The sequence below is a fragment of the Gigantopelta aegis genome, chromosome 4, assembly GCF_016097555.1.
Source record: "Gigantopelta aegis isolate Gae_Host chromosome 4, Gae_host_genome, whole genome shotgun sequence".
NCBI classification, from domain to species: domain Eukaryota; kingdom Metazoa; phylum Mollusca; class Gastropoda; order Neomphalida; family Peltospiridae; genus Gigantopelta; species Gigantopelta aegis.
In genome coordinates, this window is record NC_054702.1 from 51611043 (window position 1) to 51626785 (window position 15743).

General features: G+C 41.1%; 1 protein-coding gene across 1 annotated transcript; it reads left to right on the forward strand.

Moving 5' to 3' along the window:
* The first annotated feature begins 1583 nt into the window (after positions 1–1583).
* Positions 1584–15677, forward strand: LOC121370699 (uncharacterized protein K04H4.2-like). The gene is made up of 7 exons (XM_041496111.1): positions 1584–1699; positions 3905–3992; positions 5311–5472; positions 6913–6965; positions 8881–8962; positions 9623–9772; positions 14626–15677. Exons 3-7 carry the CDS (start codon positions 5376–5378, stop codon positions 15669–15671), a joined length of 1428 nt encoding a protein of 475 aa, XP_041352045.1. The 5' UTR covers positions 1584–1699; positions 3905–3992; positions 5311–5375; the 3' UTR covers positions 15672–15677.
* The last annotated feature ends 66 nt before the right edge of the window (positions 15678–15743 follow it).

The window sequence follows — 15743 nt, forward strand, 5'->3', positions numbered from 1 at the left end:
AATAATTAGATCTTTACAATTACAAACAAACAGAAACAAATGGAGAGAGTGGGGCGGGGGATGGGGGGATGTAAGATAATTACGTTATTTGGAAATATGCGAATGTAAAAGTAAAATCAATGAATGATTAATTTATTTCAAAACCGTTACTTTTAAACTGTTTGCTTGCATTGGTTTCTGATGTTGTCAGTGGGTTTTAGGTTGCATTGTACCAAAGAAGAAGAAGAAAGCCCCGTGTCTTAAAATCAGTGCATAGTATTTTCCAAAATGGAACTGCGATTCTCATTAAAAAAAAATGTGGGTTGCTAATAAAAAAAAATGTTATAAATAAATTTCTTAAAAGATATGTGAACCTCGGTCCCCATTTTCTTGCAGATAAATAAAATGCGAGCCACACTGTTAATTGGTGTACTGCCTGTGTATGTCAGTTCGCTCTGATGTCAGTTTTATTAGTCAATGAATGTTAACATTATCGACAATAGGAATTGATTTGGTGTACAGTGAATCAGTTTAGTAAAAGTTTTATCTGTTTCACCTGGCTCAACGCAGCCCTAATGTCAATTAATGTGTTTCAAACAGTACTTTAGGGGAATAACAAATTTTTATTACGAGTAAATGCCATTCAAACAGGTAAGCACAATGTACACATTTTGTGTGTGTGTGTGGGGGGGGGGAGGGGGGGCTGATTGAGATCGATAGCGCAAAGCAAAGTTTCTAGGTGATTCGGGGGGATGTGCTCCCCCGTAAAATTTTGAAAACTAGATGCCCTGAAATGCAATTTCCTGCATTCTACAATTCATCTTTGTCTTAAGATTTACTGCCACTAATATATCTTTTACTCAGATTTTTTTTTTTGGGGGGGGGGGGGAGGGGAGGGCTAGACCCCTAGCCCCCCTGCTCCGCCGTGCCTGTGTTATACTGTCTCCTGAAATTGCTTATTCAAAATAATCCCCTTCCTAGCCCTCCCCCATGCTCCGTCGTGCCTGAAAACATAACAACTGATTTTTTTTCAAAGACTGCTCGTTTTGTAGCATTGGCAGTGTACAGGTAACTGGCAATTCGGATTGTAGCCTATACAGCCCTAGATACAAATCTGCACGGGTATGACTTAAAGCTGTATGCTCGATGTTATATAATCAATATAAGGTAATGCACAGTAATAATAGTTGACACTTTTGTTGCATCATGACCTCTATATAAATTCAGCGATCTCCAAACACAAAAATATTGATTACTTTAAATGCTCGTAACTATGTTGTTTTTGCGACCGGTGGTTGCATTACTATTACAAGTAGTGTGTGTTTGTGTGCGTAGGTATGTCTGTCTGTCTGTCTGTCTGTCTGTCTGTCTGTCTGTCTCTCTCTCTCTCTCTCTCTCTCTCTCTCTCTCTCTCTCTCTCTCTCTCTCTCTCTCTCTCTCTCTCTCTCTCTCTCTCTCTCTCTATGTGTGTGCGTGTGTGTGTGTGTGTGTTCGTGAAATAAATTATACATTATTTTCATTTATTTATAAATTAAACAACATTCTTCTCATAGAAAGCATTCCTGCTCAGTTTAAAATAATGATTAATTAAAGTCGTGTGCCTATGTAGCCCGTGGGCGGCGTACAGCTGACATGTATGTATTTACTTGTATTTACCCATTATTCATCCTTGTAGGTCTCCATTTTAGTCACTGATGTCTACAGTCAAGAACTATGTCAGGTAAAACGACTTTACATTACTTGTAGTTTCTTGACCCGGGTTTAATCTGGACTCAATTAAGTATAGGTGTCTCAGGCATGTTTTGTTCCTCTGACAATAACAAAAGTATAATTTAATAATAAATTATGTAAACTATAGTTGAGGGAGGGAGCTAGGAAATTGAGTGGGTTTTTTTTTAGGGCAAAGCAGGCCCGTGGGACGATATGTAAAGTGGGAGAGCCAAAATGAGGATTGGGGACACAAGCAGATTTTGTTTTGGTTTATATATAGGACATGAAGTAGAACGAAAATTAAATATTTTGGACCTTATTTAAGGGTGGAGCAAAAGCCTACTACCCTGCAAAGATAGGATAGGGAAAACGTCTACGACCCTGCACAGACATGGAAATCCTACGACCCTACAAAGATTGGACTTTTAATGTCAGATCCTTATGATACGTTGTATTTCTTGTAGGTGTGGGTAATTGTTGGCATGCTTCCATCAGAGAACTGTTCAAGCACGCCTGTCATGGGTACAACCTCTGACTTTGCCAGAGAGTTCTGTCCATGACATGTTAGAGGTTTTTATTGCTTGCGGTGGTGGGTTAAGCGCAACTACTGTATAACGTATTCGATAGATTTCTCTGTTGTTTGTGTTTCTTTCTTCATCCTATACAGTTTATGTGGAAATTATGGCACTATAAATATGTCAAGGTATATTCTTACCGTACCTCCAATTAAGTACCATAATGTATCCCATAATGCTACAGATACGTCTAATACACGTAAAGGGATAGGTTCCTCATTACAGGTACAGGATATACACTATCTAATTAGGTGACGCAGTGGTTACGTCATTGGGTTTAAATGTACGACAACGTACCAGGCACGGCGGAAGCAAGTAGACATGTGAGGGGGGTGGCTGACTGAGATCGAGTGCGTAAAGCAAAGATTCTATGGGTTTCGAGGGTATACTTACCCATAAGATTGTGAAAAATAGATGTCCTGAAATGCAATTTCCTGTATTCTACAAGTAAAATTCATCTCTGCCTTAAGATTTACTATAAACAAATATTTTTGATTCAGAATTATTGCCATGCCTGTGTACAACTCCTTGGGAATCAATAAGGCCGCCACACTATCGTCTCTTTTTATTAAAGCCGCAGAACCTAGTTTCAGCTCATGCAAATGGACACTAACTTTAGTTAGTCTACAAACCAGTAACACATCTATATAAAGTTATAATAAAAAAATTAAAGTTTGTATTATTTAACGACGCCACTAGAGCATATTGATTTTTTATTTTATCATCGGCTATAAGTCATGGTAGAATGGACGTCAAACATATGGTCATTCTGACACAGTTTTTTTTTAGAGGAAACCCGCTGTCGCCACATACCCTTTTACGACAGGCAGCAAGGGATCTTTTATTTTCGCTTCCCACAGGCAGGATAGCACAAACCATGGCCTTTGTTGAACCAGTTATGGATCACTGGTCGGTACAAGTGGTTTACACCTACCTATTGAGCCTTGCGGAGCACTCACTCAGGGTTTGGAGTCGGTATCTGGGATCCGAAATCAGTACCTACCAGCCTGTAGACCAATGGCCTAACCACGACGCCACCGAGGCCGGTCAAAAGTTATAATAAAGTGAAACGAGTTTGTGACGTTTAAATGGGGAAATACCTTCTAAAATAAGACTAGAGCTTGTCTCCATAACCGTTACTTCTCATAGGTACGTGTGTTTTTAGAATTATGAAAAATGCATTTCGAGGTATTACAAACACATAGATGACCAAATTCATTCGGATGTACAGAAATGGATAACTTAAGTAGGCCTAATGTCCGATTTCAATCATCAAAAAAACGTAGCTTATAATGAAAAATAAGCGGTAGTATTTAAAAACAGGGTCTGTCACTTTATATGAGTCAGTAAATTCCATCAGTGTGTCCATATCCAGGTTGTAGCTAGTTCAAGGCACGTCCATCTCTTCCGGTTATGAACGGCGGGTGGCAGGGAGTAAGGTGTAAGTCAGAGACGGGTCGAATGTTGATTAACAGATTATGATTTACAATTAAAGTCATATCCGGGATAAAATTTAGCCCAGGAGATAAACGTTTGTTCATCCGAAATGATCTACGAATTCACATAACACTACATGCCGAAAATGTGACACAAAAGAAAATATAGTAATAAACTTTTATTATTCGCACTTGTGTCGTTAGGGAGTGACGTGTCGCCAAGGACAAGAATGTCGTCTGCTAGCGGATCCATGCACTGGTTCTCGGTGCACGCTGACGCCGACTTGTGTAGGTGGGTATATCATCGTAAATTATAAAATCAAAGTCAATTATTTTAATTATATTACATTTTTGTATACTTAAAGTTGAAATCTCGAGGATATTGTGATTATTTAATCATTTACAATTTAGTTGATAATTATTTTTATTTTCGTGTCTTGGCGTACTTCGATATAAATCCTTTCGACGCAATCGTTAATCTAGGTGACATAAAATACATATGAACTTGCGATAAACACATGGCGGAAGATTTATTTGTCATATAAATGCAGCATGCAGTGTATGTTGATCTAGTCAAAACACACCATTTATATTTTGCATTAGGAGAAGGTGTTAAAATGAGAATGGGAAACCGCTTTTTGAAAATTGTTTTAAGCTCAATAATAATTATTGTTTCAGGGGCGTGCGCAGGAAATTTTGCATGGGGGGGGGGGGAGTCGAGGTGTCTGGCGAAGCCCGTGGCGGGGGATCCTGGGGGTACTCCCCCCGAAAATTTTGAAAAATTGACCCCTTCTAGGGCTATTCTGAGGTGTTTTCTGCTGGCTAGCCGAGCTGCTTTCACAGGAATGTAAAAAATCGGGATATGAAAAATAATTTCGCCTTGAGCGGGGGGGGGGGAGGGGTTCGACCCCCCCCCCCCTGCGCACGCGCCTCTGTTTACAATGAAATGTAATCAAATACTACACAATGATTCACAAATATCGTTGATTTGTTTACATGATAACTTCACAAAGATATTAATTCTATTGAAAATCATGACATGGAGTTATACATAGCTATTACAAATAATGAAATTTGATGTTGATATGTTTAAATTCGTTTCCTAAATATGGTAGCCAAAAATCAGCACCAACAAAGAATGAAACAACCCCCCCCAAAAAAAAAAAACAACAACAACAACAACAACCCAACAACACAAAAACTAAAAAAAAACACCCACCAAAACAAAACCCAACAACAACAAAAAAAACTCCACAAAAAAAAACCAAACACCCCCAAACAAACAAACAAAAAAACAACAAAAAACTCCACAAAAAGTAAAAAAAATCTCAAACCATTATAATATAACGACATGAATTGGAATAAGCTTAAAATGAGGAACGTTTCACTATCAACTGGTTATAGTAATTTTGGCTCCTTGTTAACACATTAGGTAACTTTCGTCTCATTTCTATGTTGACTATTTAACCTTCTCTTAAACGCAGGTGCTTAGTATATCAACTGTATTGTAGTTTCACGCGTTTATAACCTTTAACTTTCATTACTTTTACTTTTACTTTCATGTGGCAACACATATATCTGTATTGCATTTAAATGTTTTGTTCCCCCAGATTACCGGCTACCAATCAACGACTGCAGACACGGTAAACCCATACTGAACCGTCAGAGAGATGTGATGGTGTGCGACAGGGACTCGGACTGTCCGACACAGGCTACATGCAACACGGACACGATGGACACGTCTGCAACCTGCTGCTGGACACCCGCTAACGGTAAACTCACTTTCTAGCTCGTTTTTTTCCCTCCCGTTCCAACCTGTGCTCCACGGCCTGTATTACTAAAGGCTGTGATGTAGCCTATACTATGCATATAAAAGAAGTCTTGATGCTAATCGATGAACAGAATATAGATAAAATATGGAGGGGGCGAGTTCCGTTTAACAAGCTCTAGACAGAGTTGCAGTTGTCTTGTAAGTTAAAAAAAGAGCCACAAAACCCAGTATCACCATAATTCTGACGCGTGCTAAACGATCACTTTTAGTGATAATATGCTTAACTTCTACAGACATCTGAACAGAGAGTTAAAGTTTGTTTTGTTTAACGACACCACTAGAGCACATTGGTTTGTTAATCGTCGGCTATTGGATATCAAACATTTGGTAATTTTGACATATAGTCACCCGCAACATTTTTCCATTAGTAGCAAAGGATCTTTTATATGCACCACCCCACAGACAGGATAGCACATACCACGGCCTTTGATATGCCAGTCATGGTGCACTGGCTGGAACGAGAATTAGCCCAATAGGCCCACAGACGGGGATCGATCCCAAACCGACCGCGTATCAAGCAAACGTTTTATCACTGGACTACGTCCCGACCCTTCTGACATATAGTCTTGGATAGTAAACGCTACATGTTTACATTAGTAGCAAGGCATCTTTTATAGCCACCATCCTCCAGACAAGATAGTGCGTACCACAGCCTTTGATATACCAGTTTTGCACTGGGTGGAACGAGACCCATGACATTGAGTTCAAGTTAGCATACAAGGAAGGACATTTTTATTTAACGACGCACTCAGCACATTGTATTTACGGTTACATGACGTCAGACATATGGTTAAGTACCACACAGATATTAAGAGAGGAAACCCGCTGTCGCCACTTCATGGGCTACTCTTTTCGATTAGCAGCAAGGGATCTTTTATATGCACCATCCCACAGACATGATAGTACATACTACGACCGTTGATATACCAGTCGTGGTGCATTGGCTGGAGCGAGAAATAGCCCAATGGGCCCCACCGATCGCGCATCGAGCGAGCGCTGTACCACTGGGCTACATCCCCCCCCAAGTTAGCATACATGTACACATGTATAATATTATGGAATCTATTCGTTCTGTTTACATAGAAATTGACTTGAGGATGTCGCATTACTGATTACTGATACATGTATATGTATACCATACAGAACTCGAATACACGGAATCTGACCATCAATCTTGTTAGATTATATACTGTATGTCGCTCCATCGATCATTGCTAAAACATGGCCCGAATTTACGAAGCCCGTTTCTCTTAAACACAGGTGTTCATGCGTAGAAAATGTATGTAGTTTAATCCGTGTAATTAGCCAAACATAGGGGCCTAGATTACATAAATTCGGCCCATTGATGTTTTATTATATTAGGAAACTATTTGTTTTTCAGCTAGAAGAACGAACACTGGTACGAAAACCAACACCGACCCATGTTCAAAGCGAGTAAGTATACTAATTATGTGGCTTTTGTGTTTTAATTGTGCAAACTGAATAAAATAAAACAACAATAATGATAATAATAACTCTTTAAAAAAAAAAAGACTGAGCTACACAAGAATATACTGCTAACCTGCTTTAAATGCTCATGAAATATAAATATATTAATACATGTATATTCATATGTTTTTAATTATATATATTATTAGTCTACGTGCCAACCCTACCGATTTATGATTACGAACACACACACATAGTGACATGCTAAGTTGATTATCAAGTTCTAAATATTTATTAAAGTAAAGTTTGTTTTATTTAACGACGCCACTAAAGCACATTGATTTTTTTTTTTATCTTATCATCGGCTATTGGACGTCATTCTGACACTGTTTTTTTTTGTTAGAGGAAACCCGCTGTCGCCACATAGGCTACTCTTTTACGACAGACAGCAAGGAATCTTTTATTTGCGCTTCCCATAGGCAGGATAGCACAAACCATGGCCTTTGTTGAACCAGTTATGGATCACTGGTCGGTGCAAGTGGTTTACCCATTGAGCCTTGCGGAGCACTCACTCAGGGTTTGGAGTCGGTATCTGGATTAAAAATCCTATGCCTCGACTGGGATCCTAACCCAGTACCTACCAGCCTGTAGACCGATGGCCTAACCACGACGCCAGTAAAATATTTATTAAAGACCACTCTTGCATTCTAAACTGAATGTACAACTCTTCCCACTCTACGCGGGTTTGCTGTGTATTGTCTGTCGATTTTGCCATACAAAACATTAAAGTGTTGGCAGTGCCACGTATGTTCCCCCGCCCACTACGGCGCTACCGACCTCGTTCGGACTGCTGGTGCTCTCTTGCACTTGCCAGCGCGGGCGGTCTTTGAAAGATTTTTTCTGTCCTAGACGGAAGAGCCGGCCAAGGCCGACACCGGCGCCCATGACAGGCGTGCGCTACAACAGCTTGTTCTGAATGTGCATGTTAAACCCTATGACCTGACCTGACCACGTATGTAGTTATTTGTACCGGTTAATTATGTTTTGTATGGATATTTAAGAAATTCCGGATCGTTTTTGCCCTTGGTAGACACTGTCAAGGGAAGGGCGAGACGTAGCCCAGTGGTAAAGCGGTCACTTGATTCACGGTCGGTTTGCGATCGATCCCCGTCGGCGGGCCCATTGGTGCCAGTGCACCACGACTGGTATATAAATGCCGTGGTTTGTGCTATCCTGTCTGTGGGAAGTACATATAAAAGGTCCCTTGCTGCATTATAAAAAATGTAGCGGGTTTCCTCTGTTGACTACGAGTCAGAATTACTAAATGTTTGACATCCAATAGCCGATGATTAATTAATCAATGTGCTCCAGTGGTGTCGTTAAACAAAACAAACTCTGTCAAGGGGTGCATTGCATAAACGTTCTTAGTCTAAGTACATCCGACCAGCCTCGGTGGCGTCGTGGCAGGCCATCGGTCTACAGGCTGGTAGGTACTGGGTTCGGATCCCAGTCGAGGCATGGAATTTGTAATCCAGATACCGACTCCAAACCCTGAGTGAGTGCTCCGCAAGGCTCAATGGGTAGGTGTAAACCACTTGCACCGACCAGTGATCCATAACTGGTTCAACAAAGGCCATGGTTTGTGCTATCCTGCCTGTGGGAAGCGCAAATAAAAGATCCCTTGCTGCCTGTCGTAAAAGAGTAGCCTATGTGGCGACAGCGGGTTTCCTCTAAAACAATCTGTGTGGTCCTTAACCATATGTCTGACGCCATATAACCGTTAAATAAAACACTTCTTTCTTTCTTTCTTTCTAAGTACACCCGTTTGAGACTTCTCCTATTTTTAGATACTATACATGCCAAATGCTTTTATTGTTTACAGTGTAAAATAATCTATATTTGTTGGTGTTTTTTCCCCCAGAACTGTCCAAGTGGTCAAGTTTGTAGACTGCAGCAAGTGTTTTGTATTACCACTCCGTGTACGCCCCTGCCGATGTGTATTGGTGAGTAGTCTCCCTTTGCACATACCGCACGTGTACATATTATATCAATGCCTCGATGTTCCCAAATCGAAAATCAAATTAATAACGATATGTATCTGTCTTCCATTTGCTGTTATCTTCCGTCGCTTTTCTCAGCGCGAGAGAGATACAGAGGCGGATCTATTGGGGGGGGGGGGGGGGGGGGGCGGGCCCACCCCCCAAATTATGCGAGTTATAATTTTATTATATATTAATTTTCATTTTTTTACGATCCCCCTCGAAACCTCCCCCAACGTTCCCTTGACATTCCACCTCATGTCACTACTCCCCCCCCCCCCCCCCAATGGATTTTCTGGATCTGCCACTGGAGATAGAACAAAGAAAGTGTACGAATGTTGAGAACGAGTCTCTCTCTCTCTCTCTCTGTCTCTCTCTCTCTCTCTCTCTCTCTCTCTCTCTCTCTCTCTCTCTCTCTCTCTCTCTCTCTCTCTCTGTGTGTGTGTGTGTGTGTGTGTGTGTGTGTGTGTGTGTGTTTATGCACGCGCGTGTGCGCTAACTGTATCTTTTATTGGCGTGGGTATCATACTCGCCCGTATAATGAAATGAAAATGTAATAGATAGTAGATATAACAGACTGCGTTCCGATCTTGATTTACACAATTTACATTTCTATATATTCAGACAGTAACAGCGTCCTAACGTCGTCCACGTCATGCCCTGTTGGAGAACCAGTGTTAGACATCAGACGACAACAACCAATATCATGTAGCACCGATGGCGACTGTCCAGACACTACCAGCTGCTACAGCGGTGTCTGTTGTTTGAAAACAGGTGAGGGATCATTCTTTGTGCGTCTAGATTTTATTACATACCTATTCAATCTTACTATAGTGATAAAGACATTTTAAAACCGTGTAATAAATTTATTTTGTATCGCACATATGTGCAATATGGACCGGAACTTTTAAATGGGGAATTCCCTTTTTCTTTTTACTGCAGTTAGCGCCTTTTATTTACTGACGTCATATATGATTTACAAATGACGTCACGTCTTGGTTGAAACATTACACAAGGCCGCAGAGTATGATTCTTTTAGCGTTAAGTAAATCCATGAAATGAGTTTTGATAATAGATTTAACAAAGTGTTGTTATGACGTTAAATTAGAAACCGTTTTTGTAAAACATAAAAGAAGGTATGTAATAAATACAGAACTTCACATACGTTGTTTTCGCTTCCTATTTATTGTACTCGTTTATTTCGCGAAAGAACATACCATTCGACCGCTACGCGGTATCGTGGTATATATTCTTGCGCAAAATAAACTCGTGTAATAAACAGGAAACGAAAACAACGTATGTGAAGTTCTGTATATATATTCGACCCATTGCTATGTATAAATGTATTTTACAGCATTTTAATGTTAAAATTAGATCTATTATTTAAACATTGAGTGAAAGAAATAAGGGACCAAACACGTAGTAACAGCAAATATTGACTGCAACCAAAACTCTCGTCCATAGTGTCCGAAAGTTTGCCACGTTACTGACATTCAACCCCATATTAGTGACATTCAACCCCATATTAGTGACATTCAACCCCATATCAGTGACATTCAACCATATATCAGTGACATTCAACCCCATATCAGTGTCGTTCAACCCCATATCAGTGTCATTCAACCCCATATCAGTGACATTCAATCCCATATCAGTGTCGTTCAGGCCTATATCAGTGACATTCAACCCCATATCAGTGTCGTTCAACCCCATATCAGTGTCATTCAACCCCATATCAATGACATTCAATCCCATATCAGTGTCGTTCAACCCTATATCAGTGTCATTCAACCCTATATAAGTGACATTCAGCCCCATATCAGTGACATTCAACCCTATGTAAGTGACATTCAGCCCCCATATCAGTGTCATTCAACCTCATATTAGTGACATTCAACCCCATATCAGTGACATTCAACCCTATGTAAGTGACATTCAGCCCCCATATCAGTGTCATTTAATCTCATATCAGTGTCATTCAATCCCATATCAGTGTCATTCAACCCCATATCAGTGTCATTCAACCCCATATCAGTGACATTCAACCCTATATCAGTGTTGTTCAACCCTATATCAGTGACATTCAACCCCATATCAGTGACATTCATCCCTATGTAAGTGACATTCAACCCCCATATCAGTGTCATTCAACCTCATATTAGTGACATTCAACCCCATATCAGTGTCATTGAACTCCATACCAGTGTTATTCAACCCCATATTAGTGACATTCAACCCTATATCAGTGACATTCAACCCCCATATCAGTGTCATTCAATCCCATATTAGTGACAGTCAACCCCATATCAGTGACATTCAACCCCATATTAGTGACATTCAAAATTCAGTCCTACATTATATCTTTGTATTTTACATAGACATAACGACGCCAGTAATAATGAAAATAAAATGTCATGTATTCCCTTATTTATTTCTGTCACTATAGATGTCACTTGCTGGGGTTTTATTTGAAATTAGATCTATTATTTAAAAACTGAGTGAAAGAAATAAGGGACCAAACACGTAGTAACAGCAAATATTGACTACAACCAAAACTCTCGTCCATAGTGTCAGGAAGCTTGCCACGTTACTGACATTCAACCCCATATTAGTGACATTCAACCCCATATTAGTGACATTCAACCCATATCAGTGACATTCAACTCCATATTAGTGACATTCAACCCCATATCAGTGTCATTCAACTCCATACCAGTGACATTCAACACCCATATTAGTGACATTCAACCCCCAATTTGTGACATTCAACACCATATCAGTGACATTCAATCCCCATATTAGTGATATTCAACCCCATATTAGTGACATTCAACACCATATTAGTGACATTCAACACCACATTAGTGACATTCAACCCCCAATTTGTGACATTCAACACCATATCAGTGATATTCAACCGCCGTATTAGTGACATTCAACACCATAGTAGTGACATTCAACCCCATATTAGTGACATTCAACCCCATATCAGTGTCATTCAACCCTATATTAGTGACATTCAACCCTATGTAAGTGACATTCAACCCCATATCAGTGTCGTTCAACCCTATATCAGTGTCATTCAACCCTATGTAAGTGACATTCAACCCCATATCAGTGTCGTTCAACCCTATATCAGTGTTATTCAACCCTATATCATTGAAATTGAACCCCATATCAGTGTCATTCAACCCCATATCAGTGTCGTTCAACCCTATATCAGTGACATTCAACCCTATGTAAGTGGCATTCAACCCCATATCAGTGGCATTCAACCCCATATTAGTGACATTCAACCTCCATATTAGTGACATTCAACCCCATATTAGTGACATTCAAAATTCAGTCCTACATTATATCTTTGTATTATACATAGACATAACGACGCCAGTAATAATGAAAATAAAATGTCATGTATTCCCTTATTTATTTCTGTCAGTATAGATGTCATTTGCTGGGGTTTTATTTTATAATAGTCGATTTTAACAAGAACAATTGCTTGTAGTAAAAAAAAGAATAGCATATGTGGTGATCATATTGTTTCTAACTTCACAACTAAGACCCGATATTTGTAGGAGTCAGTTTAGTCAGGACAGTTTTTCCGTGGATTAGGCCCTAAAGGACACCTGCTAATCAAAATCTCCCAGTTTGTTTAAATTCTAACTTTATTTAAACTCTTATCGTTTGCACATCTATCCGGTATATGACGATTCTGTAAACCCAATCACATGGATCTCCGCTGTCCTGCCAATAGCCATGTATACTACTCAAAAGAATTTAAGGGTCAAAAATTTATAACCAAATAAGTTTCAGAGTGTATTAGATTGATGATGTAAACTACACCAAAAATTTAATTTATTGTTCCATATTTACAAAACCCCACAAATAAACGTCACTGTATACAAGAAAGTCACATGACATGCTGTCAAAGTTGAAGGTTGTCAAACATGGTTTTTACACATTAGAACATTCGTTTAATAGTGTGTGAATCCACCCCTGGCGCGAATACACTCGACACATCGTTGCCTCATGCTGTTGATCAGACGTCTGAAGAACTCTTGGGGAATGGCCTGCCACTCTGCCATAAGAAGTTGACCCAGATCATGAAGGTTGGCCGGAGGGGCATGGTTATCCCGAACTCTCCTGCCTAATTCGTCCCAGGCGTGCTATATTGGGGCCAAGTCAGGCGAATATGCTGGCCAATCCATCCTGGCGATACCTTGTTGTCTGAGAAAGTCCGTTACCACCCTGGCGCGGTGGGGTCTGGCATTGTCATCCTGCAGAACTGCCCCGCCGCCAATTTGCTGAAGGCCTGGGAGAACCAACGGCCGGATAATCTCATTCAGATAGCGGATTCCATTCAGATTGCCATCCACCACATAGAGGGGTGTCCTGTGGTGGATAGAGATGCCGCCCCACACCATGACGCTGCCACCACCGAACCGGTGACGTTGTCTAACGTTAACGTCAGCGAAGCGCTCCCCAGGACGTCTGTAGACACGAACCCGACCGTCGTTGAACTGGAGACTAAACCTGGACTCATCAGTGAACATCACTCGACCCCACTGAACACGTTGCCACCGCAGATGAAGTGTGCACCAGTGACGTCTGGCCGTTCTGTGACATGGTAGGAGTGGTGGTCGAACAGCCTGGCGACGGCAGCGTAGATTATTGGCTCTCAGACGATTGCGTATGGTTTGATCAGACACTCGAGTTCCAGTCGCAGTACGCAGATTGTCACGTAATCGGCGTGCAGTGGTTGTGCGTTGACGTAGAGCCATATTGGTGATGTAACGGTCCTCTCTATTTGTAGTGCTTCGGGGTCTTCCCGAACGTGGACGATTTCGAACAGAATTCGTTGCTTGGTACCGTTGCCACAGTCGGCCAACGACACTCTGACTGACACCAAGTCTCAGAGCAACATTTCTTTGCGTATTGCCATCCTGAAGCCAAGCAATAGCCCTTCCTCGATCTTCGATAGTCAGTTGATGTCGTACCATTGTCGAATTTGGAGTGTGCACTGTACACGAATGCAAGCTCCAATTATACGGAAATTCAGCATTGGGAACATAGAATACACATGCAAAGCGTGCAAATGAAGCGCTTTGTGAAAAAGCAAGTTATTGGCACTTAGCAGACCTTTCGCTTTCTCCCTAATTTACGTGCAAATGTAAGCATGTTTTCGCCATTAGAACTAGTCGACAGTGTCAATGACAGTGGATTTTAATTCATTTATGGGTTGCTTAGACTCACTTTCGTCAAAATGGAACAATACCATGCGTGACATTATGGTTTAGCTAATATAATTGACATTCAGAAAATAATGTGGAAAATATCGTCTGACCCTTAAATTCTTTTGAGTAGTATACAAGAAGTACCATATGCCTTGACTGAAGATCAAACGATGCATTCTATTGTGTCTAAGCAAACATTTCTTTCGGGGTATATGGGTAATCTTAAAGTCTTAGGGCCAAATGTTTGGAGCCTGATTTTCTGAAACGCAGGTGTTAAAGCATTATAAATATATGTAGTTACACGCGTGGAAGATGTAAACAGACTTTGTAAATTCGGCCATTGGTGTTTGTCGATAGCATATATTGAATGTTTTTTACTTGTATTTATTTTAGACGTACAGTCAGTCTCAGTCATCATTAAGTCAGGTAAATGTCCTCCAGTCGGTCAAGGACAAGCAGGCATCTGCGTAGAACAATGTTCCAACGACGGTGCCTGTCTTGGAAACATGAAATGTTGCAGCAATGGATGTGGTCACACGTGTATGGCACCATTCTCGCCGCCAGTCATAAAGGCTGACATAAAGCCTGTCTCGAAACCAGGAACCTGTCCTCCAGTTAACCAAGGTCAGTTTGGCATCTGCACAAATGAGTGTTCTGGTGACGGTGCCTGTACTGGAAACATGAAATGTTGCAGCAATGGATGTGGCCACACGTGTATGGCACCATTGTCACCTCCAGTCATAAAGCCTGACATAAAGCCTGTCTCCAAGCCAGGGACCTGTCCTCCGGTCAGTCAAGGTCAGTTTGGGGCATGCGTAGAACAATGTTCCAACGACGGTGCCTGTACTGGAAACTTGAAATGCTGCAGCAATGGATGTGGTCACACGTGTACAGCACCATTCTCTAATCCAGTCTCAAAGCCTGACATAAAGCCTGTCTCCAAGGTAGGAACCTGTCCTCCAGTCAACCAAGGTCAGTTTGGGATCTGTGTACAACAGTGTTCCGTTGATAGCGCCTGCACTGGAAACATGAAATGCTGCAGCAATGGCTGCGGTAACGTGTGCATGGCACCATACACGAAGCCTGTCACGAAACCAGGGACCTGCCCTCCAGTAAGCCAGGGTCAGTTTGGGATCTGTGTAAATCAGTGTTCTAACGATGGTGCCTGCACTGGAAACATGAAATGCTGCAGCAATGGATGCGGTAACGTGTGCACGGCCCCGCACACTGCCACGTCGCAACGGCCTGGCTCCTGTCCAGCAGACTTCTACTGGCCGAGAAGCTTCTGTGGCTGGCTGGCACCTTTCTGCCAACAAGACTCCGACTGTGGAAATGGGATGAAGTGTTGCAGTACCAACACCTGTGGGAGGAAGGCATGTCTGGTAGCAAGACGCACCGTTCTGTGTGATGCCTTTTCAAGATATTTAGGATTATGTTAATTAATTACTGCTTTCAGACTATAATTGTTTATTCACGTTTTTGCCACTAAAATATAACATGCATAAATTATT